General features: G+C 40.1%; 2 protein-coding genes across 2 annotated transcripts; both read right to left on the bottom strand.

The window, feature by feature from the left end:
• Positions 1–183: 183 nt before the first annotated feature.
• On the bottom strand, positions 184–13,137 carry LOC149609995 (uncharacterized). The gene is made up of 19 exons (XM_089859856.1): positions 11,316–13,137; positions 6,858–6,938; positions 6,724–6,792; positions 6,501–6,646; positions 6,332–6,376; positions 6,147–6,239; positions 5,983–6,066; positions 5,791–5,916; positions 5,505–5,724; positions 4,958–5,439; positions 4,661–4,893; positions 4,352–4,601; positions 3,927–4,169; positions 3,709–3,860; positions 3,489–3,563; positions 3,266–3,430; positions 3,003–3,077; positions 2,456–2,942; positions 184–2,362 (listed from the first exon to the last, which is right to left on the bottom strand). The coding sequence occupies exons 2-19, from the start codon at positions 6,928–6,930 to the stop codon at positions 308–310; spliced, it is 5,073 nt and encodes a 1,690-aa protein (XP_089715982.1). The 5' UTR covers positions 6,931–6,938; positions 11,316–13,137; the 3' UTR covers positions 184–307.
• Positions 7,197–8,425, bottom strand: LOC149609996 (uncharacterized). The gene is made up of 2 exons (XM_089859939.1): positions 8,177–8,425; positions 7,197–7,971 (listed from the first exon to the last, which is right to left on the bottom strand). The coding sequence occupies exons 1-2, from the start codon at positions 8,228–8,230 to the stop codon at positions 7,360–7,362; spliced, it is 666 nt and encodes a 221-aa protein (XP_089716065.1). The 5' UTR covers positions 8,231–8,425; the 3' UTR covers positions 7,197–7,359.
• Positions 13,138–14,124: the final 987 nt, after the last annotated feature.

The following is a 14,124-nucleotide window of genomic DNA, read 5'->3' as shown; positions in this document are numbered from 1 at the left end:
GCCGAGAACTACTTCTCCCATTTATATGGCTCCATGGGAGCGCTCCGCGAGCAGTCAGTGGAAATCGCTATATGGTGACTCACGGTGTAGGTCAAAAAAGCGGCAATGAATAAAAACGATTGAGCATGCGCACGGAGAACAAATAAAATGTTTAAATTTAAAAAATTACAAAATCCTGAATAATTTTACAATTTTTAATATCTTTAAAATTATTTTTGGTTTTCGAAACATTGCTTTATAAAATTTACATGATCTATAAATGTAACAAACACCAATATATATTATTACAAAACAAGAAATTTGGATTTTAGGGCGAGATATGCCTACCCTCAGATGATTTTAATTTTTGGGTTTGCATGCCATCGTAGGCGATGGTAAATACTGATTTCTTTTCTAGGTAACTTCCCTTCTTTAGTTTCAAACTATGACCCCCTATACCCGAATCACTATCCTCATCGTTAGTGGTGGTGGTATCATTCTCCGGAATAGGTCGGTCAGTCTCGATAATAAAGACGTGACCGTCCCTATTCTCGATAATGGCCCTTTTCTCTAGTTTGGACTCGTCGCAAAGATTTTTGCCTGCAGGGTCCAAAACATGACCCGTATCAAAAATTGGACTAGTTCTCGAACTCATAATCGACGGTGCTAAGAACTGTTCGATATGGTCTAAAGGCGTGGTGTATCTCTCTTTTGGTGTACTATTATGGGATGGGGCTTCCGGGCTCCTTCCTACAGGTTGGTTCTGTATTACCGGAGTACTAGGGCCATGACTGACCTCCGAACTTACTGGAGTTCGTTGCCCGCTCTTTATATCCCGTTGTGACGCTCTTAATTCGTTCGAGCTTGCCCTTAGGCTATTAATGGAGTTTTCGTTTGGGTTTGTCCTTACGTTATTAATGGAGTTTTCGTTTGGGTTTGACCTCACGTTATTAATGGAGTTTTCTTTTAGCACTAACTGACTATGATCATGGGAAAGGTGGGAAACGTCCGCTGATATTCTATGGTCTCTCCTGGTGCTAGGGTGTAAAGACTCTTGCGGATTGTGGCCATTTCTCCTTGCACTTGGGTGTAAAGGCTCTTGGGGATTGTGGTCATTTATCCTTGCACTTGGGTGTAAAGGCTCTTGGGGATTGTGGTCATTTATCCTTGCACTTGGGTGTAAAGGCTCTTGCGGATTGTGGTCATTTATCCTTGCACTTGGGTGTAAAGGCTCTTGGGGATTGTGGTCATTTATCCTTGCACTTGGGTGTAAAGGCTCTTGGGGATTGTGGTCATTTCTCCTTGCACTAAGGTTTAAAGACTCTTGCTGATTGCGGCCATTTCTCCTTGCACTAAGGTTTAAAGACTCTTGCTGATTGCGGCCATTTCTTCTCGCGCTAGGGTGTAAGGACTCCCGCGACCTACTGTCATTTCGTCTGGCGCTTGAAGTTTGTTCTCTAATGGCATTTAAGGGATGAGTGACATGTGTATTTACAGATGGATGCCCATTTTGAACAGGCGGTACGATACTACTGGGGTAATCTATGTTATTATACCGAACAGCGTCTATATATTCCCTTTCCGATTCATGGTTCGAGTAACTGCGTCTCAAATCTTGTCCTGGACTTGGATTAGACGGAGTGGCAATGGACCCAGATTTGTTTTGGTTGTACTGATTTTTTAACATTTCGTTGCTTTGGTAGTTTCTAGGGTCAGGGGGTCTAGCGTTTTGATCATTTGGGTAGTCAGGATGTCTAGGATATCTTTCGCTTTGATTGTTGACGTAATCTCGGTTACTTTCGTTGGGGTAATACTCCTGTTGTGTCGGATAATCCCTATTAACATTGCTCTGATATTCTCTGGGCGCGTTTCCTGGATAATTACCCCGGACGTTGGCGGGGTTATTGGGGTAATCCCGGGGATATTCACGGTTAGGGTCGTTGGGATAGCCTTTACGCTGATCAGGGTAGACTCGAGTCTGTCCAATCGCGAACTGGCCACCGTGTCCAGCCGGCATCAAGCGTAATCCGGCCTCATTCATATTTTGCTGCGAAGAAAATTTTCCCTCTGGCCTATCGAAGGCCACGGGAGATACTCTGGTGGGGTCATTACCTAAAGTAGTAACCATATTAGAATTACGGGTACCGTTTTGTCGTTGGTAACTATTGTGTTCGTCCGAGTGGTACATAGGACCATTCCATCTATTGTCTCTCGGATAATCTGAACCAATTACACTCGGGTTTAATGATTGGATTGCGTTTCTTGGCATTTCATTGCCTCGTTGGTCCCGGTAAGAACCGACGTAAGGCGCTTCATTATGATGACGTGAAAAACGCAAACTATTTGGTTGTACATTAGGTTGCACAACGGTGGGTTTTCCTTTCTGAAAATGCGAATTCAGGGAATGACTTCTTTGTTCGGCCTCGTATTCACGGTTCGCTTTTTGTCTGCTTTGATACAAATCAGTTTCGCTTACGCTTCTGGGTAAAAACTCTTCGTTATAGGGCCGATCGTATCGGCTTTCTTTCGGGGGACTTCGTATGTACATTATCTCTGTGCGTTTGGGTTCAATACCATTATCCTGCTCGCGTTCCCTGAGGTCCCTTCGTTTATAGTCATCCATGTTCCGCCTTACTACGATGTACCCGCCCTGTACTTGTCTCCCATCGCTTTTGCGACCTTCTTGAAGTACATACTCCGTTTCCACTGATTGGGCACCCCCTCTATCGTAACGGGGTTCTATGCGGAGGTTAGCGCCGGCATACATGGGACGGTCGTCAATGCGAAGTGGTTCCCTGGTTTGCAACGACCTAGGACTGATTCTTCCATCCCGATGAGAATCGATTTCTTTCCTTAGCGTCTCTACTCCAGGAGTGAAGGAATGTTGGTTCTTTTTCAGCAGACGGCCGTTGCTGTTAACCCACGTTTCGTTATCATCATCCCAGGCATTTTTCATGGATTCACTAAATTAATCGAAAGTACTTCAACAAAAATCAAAATTCTTTGAACTTATTATATCTTACTTTCCGTCCTGATCCTTGAGGATTATAATTTTCTCCTGGGGAGTTACTTTGGATATTTCCTTCTTTAATTTGTTTCTGCAAAATGAAACAATACATGAAGACTAATTTATTCAAACAGTGGGCAACCTCACACTCCATTGAATAGAACCTAACTAAATCTAACCCTAAACAAACCTTAACCTAACCTAACTTAACGCAACACACTATGAATACTATGGTGAGTGAGTTTCCATCTTATTCATAGGAACATAAATTCCATTTACCCAACAAGTCTGACGCAACAAAAATAGCAACAACAACATATGATTGCTATAATGATTAGTATGACCAATACAATGAGAATCCAAAAGACTGTAGCGTATTTGGCTACTGGTACTCGACGCGTTTCTTCTTCTCTTTCCAACTGAGATTCCTTGCGTAGCATACGACTGTTCGATAAAACATTACGTTAAAACCATATTTATTTTCAAGTACATTTATAAATACCTGAGAAAGTTGTCTACGTCGATCAAATTAACGGTGGTAGTTAATGGATAGGCAATCCATGCTTGAACCATAGATCTAAAATCCCGATTTTAGAATTATTAAATATGCCAAGATCTTTCTAATTTAGAGTAACTGGCAACCGGTAAAAAAAGGACATCTCTCTTTACTGTTAAGTGTTACCAATACCAACATCCCCAACAGTTCTTTTAATTTGGCTTACTTTTCTTCACTAGAATTGAATTTAGTGACGGATAGAATATTGGTTGGTGATCCAGTTAATTCCGATAGCCCTTTGCCAATGGGAACTATCCTGTCCTTGACATATTCTTCCTCGAACGGAACAATAAAGTTGATGGTACGGTTCAGATATTCCTGCAGGAAATCCATTGGGTTATTTGTATCGTCTAAGCGAACGAGACTGAATTGATTTTAAGTCACCTCTCCGTGTATGTGAACTTTGACAGAAGCGTATTGAACGGGAATTCCTTGATCGTGCGCTCGAACGGTCATAGTTATGGGAGGAATTCCTGGTATTCCATTCGTACCAGGCGTTTTAGTTATTGGCTCCCTTAACGTTATTACTCCAGTTTGATTATGTATTAAGAATTTCTCTTGGTAGTTCCCATTAATTATTTCGTACGAGACGTTACTATTGGGTCCACTTTCATCCGCATCGTAAGCCTAAGTTTGTACGTTATTAGAAATAGTTTTGTTAGAAGTTAATCTTTCGAAGTAACAAACGGTATTGCTTGTAGTTAAACTAATTTTTCTCAATGTAATTAGAAATAGGGGAATGTTAGACAAAACAGTAAGCCTTTCTCGGTACTTCGAAAGTCTCATAAACTTCGAATGTTTTATCATACCCGGATGACGAGTTGGTCATAGAAAGACTGACAATCTGATTGCAACACAGCGTCATAACGAGGTTGGGTAAAAATAGGCTTATTATCGTTTGTGTCCAGTAGACTGATAACGAGTTGAGTGTCGTTGAAGTTACCCAATCCCCTTTCGTCCCTGGCTTCCACGGTTAGTACATATTCGGAGGCTTTCTCACGATCGAAACCCTCGTCTGTTAGAACTGTTACTTCCCCCGTTGCCGAATCAATATTAAAACTAGAATAGTTAGGTTAATATCAGTACCACGCAACTACGTGACGTCAAAGTGTAATTACTTTCCAGCCATTGTTCCCCGTAGTCTATAGGAGATATCACCATAAAGACCACTATCTTTATCGGTAGCCTTGATCGTTATGACTGGCGTTCCAGCTTTGACCTTCTCCGGGATACTAGCTTCGTATCGCGATTGCGTGAACTGGGGCACGTTATCGTTGACATCCGTGACCTTAATACGAATAATTGCTGTGGCGGAAAAACGCTGAGGTGTGTTCACTTCCTTGGCTACAATCTAAAATAATACCATACATATACAAAGGTTTAACCCGTGTAAATCTTTGGACAATGAATCTTACTTGTAGAGAAATTGGTTCCTTTTCGCTCACGTCGTAGTCTAAAAAACTGGGGTACTTGACCACGATGTAAAACATGGCTTCCCCATTAGCCTTCGATGGCGTGACATCAAACGCTCCATGTACATCGTCTAAAAGGAGAAGGAAAGTTCCGTTGGATCCTTGATCGGGGTCCTTGACTTTGGGTACGGTTCCTTCTTCCCACGTTACTGTCGTCATCAAGGGACTGTTCTCCGGAATAGTTCCACGAAAAACGGGTGCCTCGAATTGGGGCGCGTGATTTTCGGTGTTGATCACGACTATCGCTACTTCGCCCGAAACTTCCATAGCTGGAAACCCCAAAGATGGACCAATTTCCCTTGCTTTGATAGTAAGCAAAATGGGCATTGAATCCGAAAATTGATCTCGCAACATAGTGACTGATCTAACTAGATAAACTTCGCCAGAATTTGGTTCAATTCTGAAGTAGCTTGACCACGGTTTGTCTTGATTTATCAAAGAAATTGGTATGTATTAATTAGCAGAAACCATTTAAGTCACAGAAACTTACTTTGAACAATCTGGTAGGTTATATTCCTCGGATTTCCAAAATCAAAGTCTTCAGCTTTGACCTTGAAGATCAAGTCTTCGGGTTTTTGACTTTCAGATAATTGAACCACTAATGGTATGGATGTGAACTGTGGAGCTTCATCTTGAACATCGGACACCACAACTACCACAGAAGCAGTCGCGACGTTCCTAGTGTCCACTGTCTCATTTTTCCAAGCGTTCTAATTTTAAATAACATTCACAAAGTTAATTAAAACGATTTCTATGTATTCGCCACATTTTCATACCATGGCCAATATCGTCAAGGGATAAACATTCTTCCTTTCATAGTCCACGGGTTTAACCAACAAAATTTCCGCTTTACTCGTTCCACGGGGTCCAAAGACGTAGCGAATGGCAAACGAATCAGAACCCTATCAAAGAAAAAAAAACCTTCGTTAGACGAGTGGTTTCAAAGGTCCACAATATACAACCCTTACTTTAATCTCAAACGTGACAGCCAGGTTACTATCATCCATTTCTTTAGCCAATATGAACCCGATGGAAGCGTTAGTTGGAGTGTTCTAGAAACAGCAAAAATTAAGCTTAACGAAAAAAAAATAGTTCAAGAAAACTTCATTCTAAGTCAAATTTAGTCATTTACTTCAGGTACTATGATGACGGGAGGTACATCGAGAAAGGGCGAAGGCACGGATTCCGGGTTCGTAACAACAATACTGGCGTCTGTCCTGGTGATCTAAAGAGATACGAAAAGTCCTTGAAATTTATATAGAATAAAAAGTGACGAGCACACGTTTTTCAACTAAGTAACTTTGATTCGATAATCACCTCTTTTCCGTCGGTCACGTACAGAGTAAAAAAGTACTTCTCTTTCTGAAAAAAAAAGAAAAGCAAAACATCCTGGTTGAACTTATTAAAGTCCATATAGAAAGGGAGCTAGGGCACTGTATTGATTTTCGTGCACCGCAAAAGAGAGGGGCTAAAAACGCGTAACGACCTCGAGACTCGATTTAAGTATTACGTCCGCTTCAGTGAAGCTGGCTGCTTTAATTAGCAAGAGATTATTGGCCTCTTCCCCCTCAACTCCGAAGGTCAATATTTCGGGGTCGGGGTCAGATCCTTTCAAACGGTAGACGATAGTTCCTACAATACCAAATCGAAAATTAAGGTGGGTAGATCACGATGTAATCGGGATTCAACGTCAAATATTCTGATATTACCATTCTTTGTACTCTTGGGAAGCCTTAATACCCTCATGTTGTTGGAATAGTCGATGTTCGGGGCAACACCTATAGTTTAGATATTTAAAATTACTCTCGTGAGAAACACGAACTTTACAATATGTGACACTTACCCGCGGCTACAGATAAAATTTCAAAAAAGATCAGTAAAGATTCCACTAGCCGCACCACGAACTTTCGTTTCATGGTTTATCCTATAGAAAGGAATGCGCGTGATTAGATGACATGGATCGTATACGTTACGATCAACCCCAAGTCTAAAAGCTAAACTTCCACTAATAGCTGAGGGTTTTCGCACACCGACGGGTAAAATATCTACCTGCCTACCCAATCAATAAAGTATGATTTTTTGAGCAAGTTGAATGACTCGTGCATGTAATAGTAAAACGCTACCATAACGTTAAATCGATGTCCGGCTAAGCCAACAAGGTTCAATAAACTCGTCTTACGTATTTAAATCGTTTTAAAAACAACATTTATTTTGCAGATTTAATGTATAACGCGTAAAAGTAAGTATACATTTATGTATCTATCAAACAATTCAACAATTATTAACTTGGGTAGTTAATTATTATCAATGACGTGTTTAACAAACTTGGTAATTGTTTAAAAGTATCAGCAACTGACGTAATTAATCATGAAGTACATGGCAACAATAGCCGCGAGTTGCTTCATGCCTTCAATGTTTGATGCGCCTCCACCGGGAGGTTTAACAGTTGGCTTGTTGATTTCAAAGACAGTATCATTGACAGGAGTATTAGTGGAAGTCGCGAATTCGAAACGACGTGGTGCACGATTGGTGGCGTTGAATTCGACCAACTCATCATCCTGAACGACTGGAGCATCCGGTTTCTCGGTTTCATTCGAGATTGGAAGAGAAGTGACTTGGTCCAACTTGTTAGTGTCCATCGAAGCCAGTACCGGTGTAGAAAAAGCCGATTCCCCGGTCGAGGTTGGAAGGGAACTGGATTCAAGGTCCAACTTTTCAGTGTCCAACGAAGCTGGAACCAATGTGGGAAAACCCGATTCGTCCGTCTCCTTGGTCGAGGTTCCAACTTCCTTTCCGTCCGATTCGGTAGCAACGTCAAAGTCGTCCTTGAATACGTCATCTTCATCCAAAATTCGAGAGTCGGATGTAACTTCTCCGCTTTCGTTGACACCAGTGAAAAAATCCCATATTTTCTTGATGGGTCCTTTATCGGTCGATGGATCACTTTGACAGTTGACCTTTGAGGGAATAATACTTATTTTAACATACTCTACATAAAATACTATACGGGTAGTATACTGGAAAGAACCATTATAAAGAACTCTATTACGCAATATCGTTAAAAGGATCGAAATTCCTAGCTAGAGCTGGATCAATTTATCTTGACATTTTGCTCGACAATGGTTCTTTCCAGATTGGATAGAAAAAACGATATTTACTTACAAAAACAAAGGTGAGAGCCAACAAAAGCGCTAAACGGAAACGCTCGCTAGCCATATTTGCTTATTGTTGTTTCTTCTTTTCACCTCGGTGCCCCGCCTCTCAACAAAGTCTGCTCGTCTGATGACAAATTAGCCCCATGCCCGAATTATATATATCATACGCGATAGGTTAAATAAAAAATAGCATATGGTTGATTTATTGTTTTATAGAGTAAACATATTGTGGTGTTTTTTTCTTGTCTAATTTTGATAAAAGTTAAAATATCTTGAGAATATTTTTATCATAAAGGAAAGAAGTATAGTACTTCAGCAAGTACTTATAGAAGATCTGAGCACGTCTGAATAACTGGGTGACAAAGTTTGAGGGAATACGACACGTGTCGGCGATCCTACCCTATTGGTGCCGTTTATCCCGTGTCTTGACCCCGTCACCTTCAAAGTAAAACTCATTCCTTCTCTGATTAATGTCGTCATGAAACCTGAATAATCACATTCTTGTCGAGGACCCTTAAAGAGACCCAAATTGCACTGAAGCTCTTAATTAGAAAAACTCATGGAAGTTGATATGAAGGAACATACTTTAGTTGAGAAAAATCTGTGATCACGTCACTACAACCCAGTTCAATCTCTGAGTTATCAAATAGTTTATCAGTTCTTGCTTTCAGTCATTCAATTGCCCCAAATTCCACAAACGGTGGTCTTATTTTTAATAATTAAAGCCAGTGGCGATTAAATTCCCTATCTACCACTTTTCCCTATATTTTTTGAAATCCCACTTGACCCTGGCAAGATCACCCAATTATTCTAAACGTTTCGCAGATTTTGCGCGAAATTATTCATTTATCATGAAAATGAGAAACAAAATTGTTAGCCTTTCGGGTGTATATTTGGACCATGGTCAGGTTCCGCCTCTTGACCATCATAGTCATTACTTCAGGGAGCTTAAAAGCTTAGTTCAATTTACAAAAACGCCCATATCTTTAAATATAGTAGTCGTCGTAAAATACATTTTCGAGAAATAATTACAATACAGGAACATTCATCGTATAAATCTCCAAACTATACAAATCTAGGGTATATTTCGGTGACCTCCTAATTCTGGCAACGCTTCATTAGAGAGATAAAAGCCCGCATTCGCCCAATACAATTAGGGAGAAATTGAGGGATATAAGAGAAATTACGACCTCGTCAGTGTGACCCACATTGGCGGGGGCGTCCATGTCCAAACGTAGACGGCTATGTACTTTAAGGTACACAACCTGAATTTTAAGTTGCATTTTTCCACGAAAATTGTGGCTTTAAATATAATCATTTAGGGCGAAACGCCAACTAGTCAAGCTATCATCGCTTTCCAGAAAGGGAGCCATATAGGTACACACGAAATAGTTTTTTGTAATTTACTAGCGAACATAAAAACGCTCCCTAGCAGCTTGAAGAAAGCTTTCCCTTGTAAAAGATAAATATTTCTTACATTACCGAAATAGTTTTAGGTCGTAATTTTTCCGTTCTGTTAGTTTTTCGTCCGCTTCTTGGACAGTGCAAACAAATTTGAAGGAAAAGCAGATATATATATATCGTTGACCGTGCGAGGAAACTATCTCAATAATTCACGAACAATAGAAGTACATTTCTTGAAGAAAACTTTGATCTGTGCCACGCGCAGGAAGGGATAGCTATTATAATGGAATCCGATCTTAAAACGCTATACTTTCTCGTAGAACTTTTTCCTTTATAAAAAAATTTAGGACTGGATTCTACTTTACTGTATAATGGTTATCGAAGAGCATTCTAAGCATTTTAATCGGGATCCAAAAATTCTCATTTTTTCCTGTAAAAACACGATACTAAACGTTTGTTCTGGCAATTTAGGCAAAATGCATTCGATGATAGCCAGAACGGATTTACGATAATGCCTCGCAAGCATAATTAATAGACCGTCTGTTCCTCTATCGGGAATAATTTTATAGCTGCACCCCTTGCCATTACTTTGATAGTTTTTACTTCAACTAATCGACATTTGCTAACATTATATCGAAGAGTAACTTATCGCGAAAAAAAACGTCGATGTTATTTTCGCAGAGCAGAAGCCAACGTTTCCAATATCTTGAAGAAACAAACAATTTCTTCTCAGAAAACATTAACCTTTCGCTTTAGTCCGTCCTCTAAGGCTCGATCCCAAAAACTAAAAGAGATAACCAGGATATTTACTTGGATTTATCTAGGGACCACTTCCTGACGCGTATAAAAATGGATTTCATTTCAAATATTGGCAAGAGAAAAACAACAAATGTACGATTCGCAAAAGGTGATAAGCTCCAACGTTTTCTAACATCCACCTTGCTCCTAAATAGGCCAAATTAATCACCACATCATTAACTTTAATTGTAGTTAAATAATGTCATACGCTTCTGAATTTAGAATAAATTCATGGCGATTAGAAGATTAAACAAATTTTGTCTTAATTCAAAAGTTTTCAAATAACCCACAATTTGCAGTGGTAAAAGATCTGATAATTACATTTCACGATACACCCGCTCTATCTGTTTAAATTCGGTATATGAAGCACCTGTGGAGTCGAAGGAACTTTGACATTAACATTTTGTACCTGTAAACTCTACTATCGTATTCGAGTAAATAAGAAAAACATTTTAATGGCGTCCGCCTTACTCGTGTCAATCGATTCGAGATTTGAATAAAGCGAAAGCAATGTTGGATAAAACAGCCGATTACAGTGGCTTTTCTTAGTTCAAACTATTACAAGAAATTACCATAACCAGAGGTTAAAGACCCCTTAAATATTCATTAAAATTAAATTTTTATAACAACATTTTAAACCTCTTTGTTGACAATTTAAAATTAATCTTGTTTGACATTCACATTATTTGTGATAGATCGACCGTTTTAAAATTTTATTGCGTTGTCTTTTGTTGAATAGTGTTCCCACTGTGTAAAAGGGAATACAACCGAACATGTGCTTTCTTCTATGGCCCAGACTATAAGGTTTCAGCTTCTAAACACTTGTCATCGTTATTTTCTAACATGCTAGGCCTATATTTTAAACCTGGTTCAATTGAGGTTTCTAACTACGACGGGGTTAAAGGTTGTCTGTAACCAATAGAGCATGAGTGAAAAATCCTCACCTGTCAAAATTAGTCGAGAGTATCATAATACTGAAGTAGATCCTTTCCGCTTAAGTGCCTCTCGTAGCAAGGTCTATCAAGGTTTTTAATCCACAGGTCATAATTTGTCCTCTTTTTTTTTAATGTCCGTTTTCTCGTACAAGACGTTTTGGGTTCCGGCTGACCGCTTTCCGCTCCAAAGCTTCGCGTAAAAGTAACCCTTACTTACCGCTAACTGACCAATGTCGTAATACACTAAGTTCCTTGCCGGCTCACGGAACGGACACAGCGACCGGTCACTCTAATAATTTTCTCGGTATTAAAGAGATTATGCACGCGTGCGTACTAGCTCTCCCCTCGAACGGGAATAATAGGTCAGCTTTTAAAGTAGATTAAAAAGGCGCAATTTGTCCGAGCTAGAGGGTGTCTTGTCGACAACGCCAACCCCATATTGGGAAGAAAGTCCACTTCCGGACAAACTCGGGTTTTCATACGCTGTTCGCTAAACGCTTGGTAGACGTATATTTACTCCTAAAAGTTTTATTTTTGTCCCCTTTCCCCCTATGGTATTAGAAAAATACTTGATAACATATAAGGATGAGGGGGTTTGAAGGGGGGGGGGTATCTTTGTTGTTGAGACGCCGTTACCTTGGTAACGCTGGACATAGGATAATTCTTCGTTTGGAGACCCCACCGTTTTGAGTCACGCGCCATATATATGTGGGGTGGAGATTACGAGTATAGAAGGGGGCAGGCAGGCAGTTATGGCTTGCAAGGTGACATTACCCGCAGTTCCAGAAAACTACAAGGGCGGGTTGGTTGTGTATCGAAAGGATGTCCGATTTTCATAATGGTGTAGAACTACAAGCTTAAATCTTTCCGCCGCTAACCCCTTCCATTTGGCTTCCTTTACAAACCATAAAGAATTCAGAAGCCTTAATGTAACTTACAACCATTCAAGGTTCACTCGCATTTAATTATAGCGTACCCACGATATTCCTTAATTATTGTAATTTCTTGGATGGTTTGCTTTAGCGTCTCACTTGCACCTGCTAGTACAATTAAAAGTATAAAATTGATCCTGTACTGTTGCCAATTGATATAGCTTACTCTCAATTGTAACACGAGATACTCATCCCTATAGACACGAAATGGGAGTACACGGAAGTGACTGACTCGCATTCCCACGCTCAAATAAGGAGAGCAATTAATGCAGTTCGAAACAAGTGCAAAATTCTCATTTTAGCATTTGGCCTAATACTTAAATTTCAAATCATGACAGATTTATTGTCCTGTTTTAAAGAGGTTTCAAGAAAGTTCTGACGTGAAAATATAATATTAGCATCTAAACTTCGTATTTTGTGCAAAGTTTCAACTTGAAGTTGATTGGATAAAAAAAGTGTTCAAATTAAAAGAATTCGCGCTAACAAAGTAGAATCATGCGAAGTTAAGTCCAGTTTCACGCGGATATCCAATTCAAAGGCTCTTCAGCCAAACCGATAGGCCTACTTACGTCATTCTGATTCCGTAATACCAGTACCCCTATAGCTTTCTGACCAACGGTCAATACTTGGGCGTCTAACGCTACTGTAAGAGGAGTTCCGCCACTAGTCGAGCACTCCGAGTTAACAACTCTTTAATATTATGGATTTTTCACGAAAAAGGGTTACTAGGGGAAGTCAAACAATAGAATAGTCCGGAAACTTTCTCGAAAAGTAGACAAGTACAGTACTACGAGACCTGAATTCTGACAAAAAGGGGGAGGCGAAGCTTTTGAGTCCACTTGACTGCCAACAAGGTCGCGATGTCCTTTTTATAGATCATGACCCCTTAAATTTGACAAAATGAGGTCACTATGGAGGGCGATGAAAAACTTTATTATTAAGGTTAATTGGAAACTATATTTTAACAAAAGGTTTTACTCTTTCGTTGTATATAAAGTTGTTTGTGGCGAGACCTTGCTGGAGACAGAGCAGAGGGAACTATAACATCTGGATAGCGTAAAATATCCCCCCATAACTAGCGACGAGGGGAGAACCACTCTCAATTTAATATTAAACAAACAAACCTATTCTAGGAGGAAATTACCAGACAGACCAATGAATCAATAGACCACTTCGATCTAAAGAGGGAAAGACACGGGGTAGAAGAATGCCTTCCATTTTGCCTTTGACGTTATGTGCTTTTTTAACCATGGGAGCCGGCAATTAATGGATCAACCTTCTCTTATATCCCGATACTAAGGGTTGCCTATACCCTTTTTAACATCGAAAAGACCTACTGAAGTTTTCTCTACGTCTTCTACTACCTAAAGCTGTCCACCATTACCTTGAAAAACTGAGCAGGTCACATCCTTACGTCTGCGCCTATACTGGGGTCAGGGTTCATTCAAGATTAAAAGGGCCTCCCAGAGCTGTTCACTGAACCCACAAGCATTTGGCATCAGTGGAAGTGGTGCAAAGTACATTTTGCAAACTGAGTGATCAGACCCTCGGCATGCAAGGGGCTTGATTTAGAACTACGCGGCGTACTCAAAAGGGAAAAGCAATTAAGACAATTGAAGCGCAGCCCTGCAGGGAGAAATGCGCGTTAGAGATATCGCTTGATTAGAAATGTCCGATAATTATGGTCTGGGGGAACCTCTAGCTTTAGTCCCTACGAGATACTGTATACATAAGCAAGATGAAGAGGCGCAATTTATAATCAAAACTTTCGTTGTACAGTACCAACAGTAGCCTGGTTCTCTCGATTTATATAGAGATAGCCGAGTCTAGTCTAGATGGGTTATTTGATTCACGGTAAGCTCTGCCTTCGATAGGAATTACCCTTG

This window comes from Phalangium opilio, unplaced genomic scaffold (genome assembly GCF_054372755.1).
Source record: "Phalangium opilio isolate 3A_F unplaced genomic scaffold, DU_Popi_V2 ptg000344l_1, whole genome shotgun sequence".
NCBI lineage: Eukaryota > Metazoa > Arthropoda > Arachnida > Opiliones > Phalangiidae > Phalangium > Phalangium opilio.
This window is presented reverse-complemented; position numbering and strand designations above follow the sequence as displayed.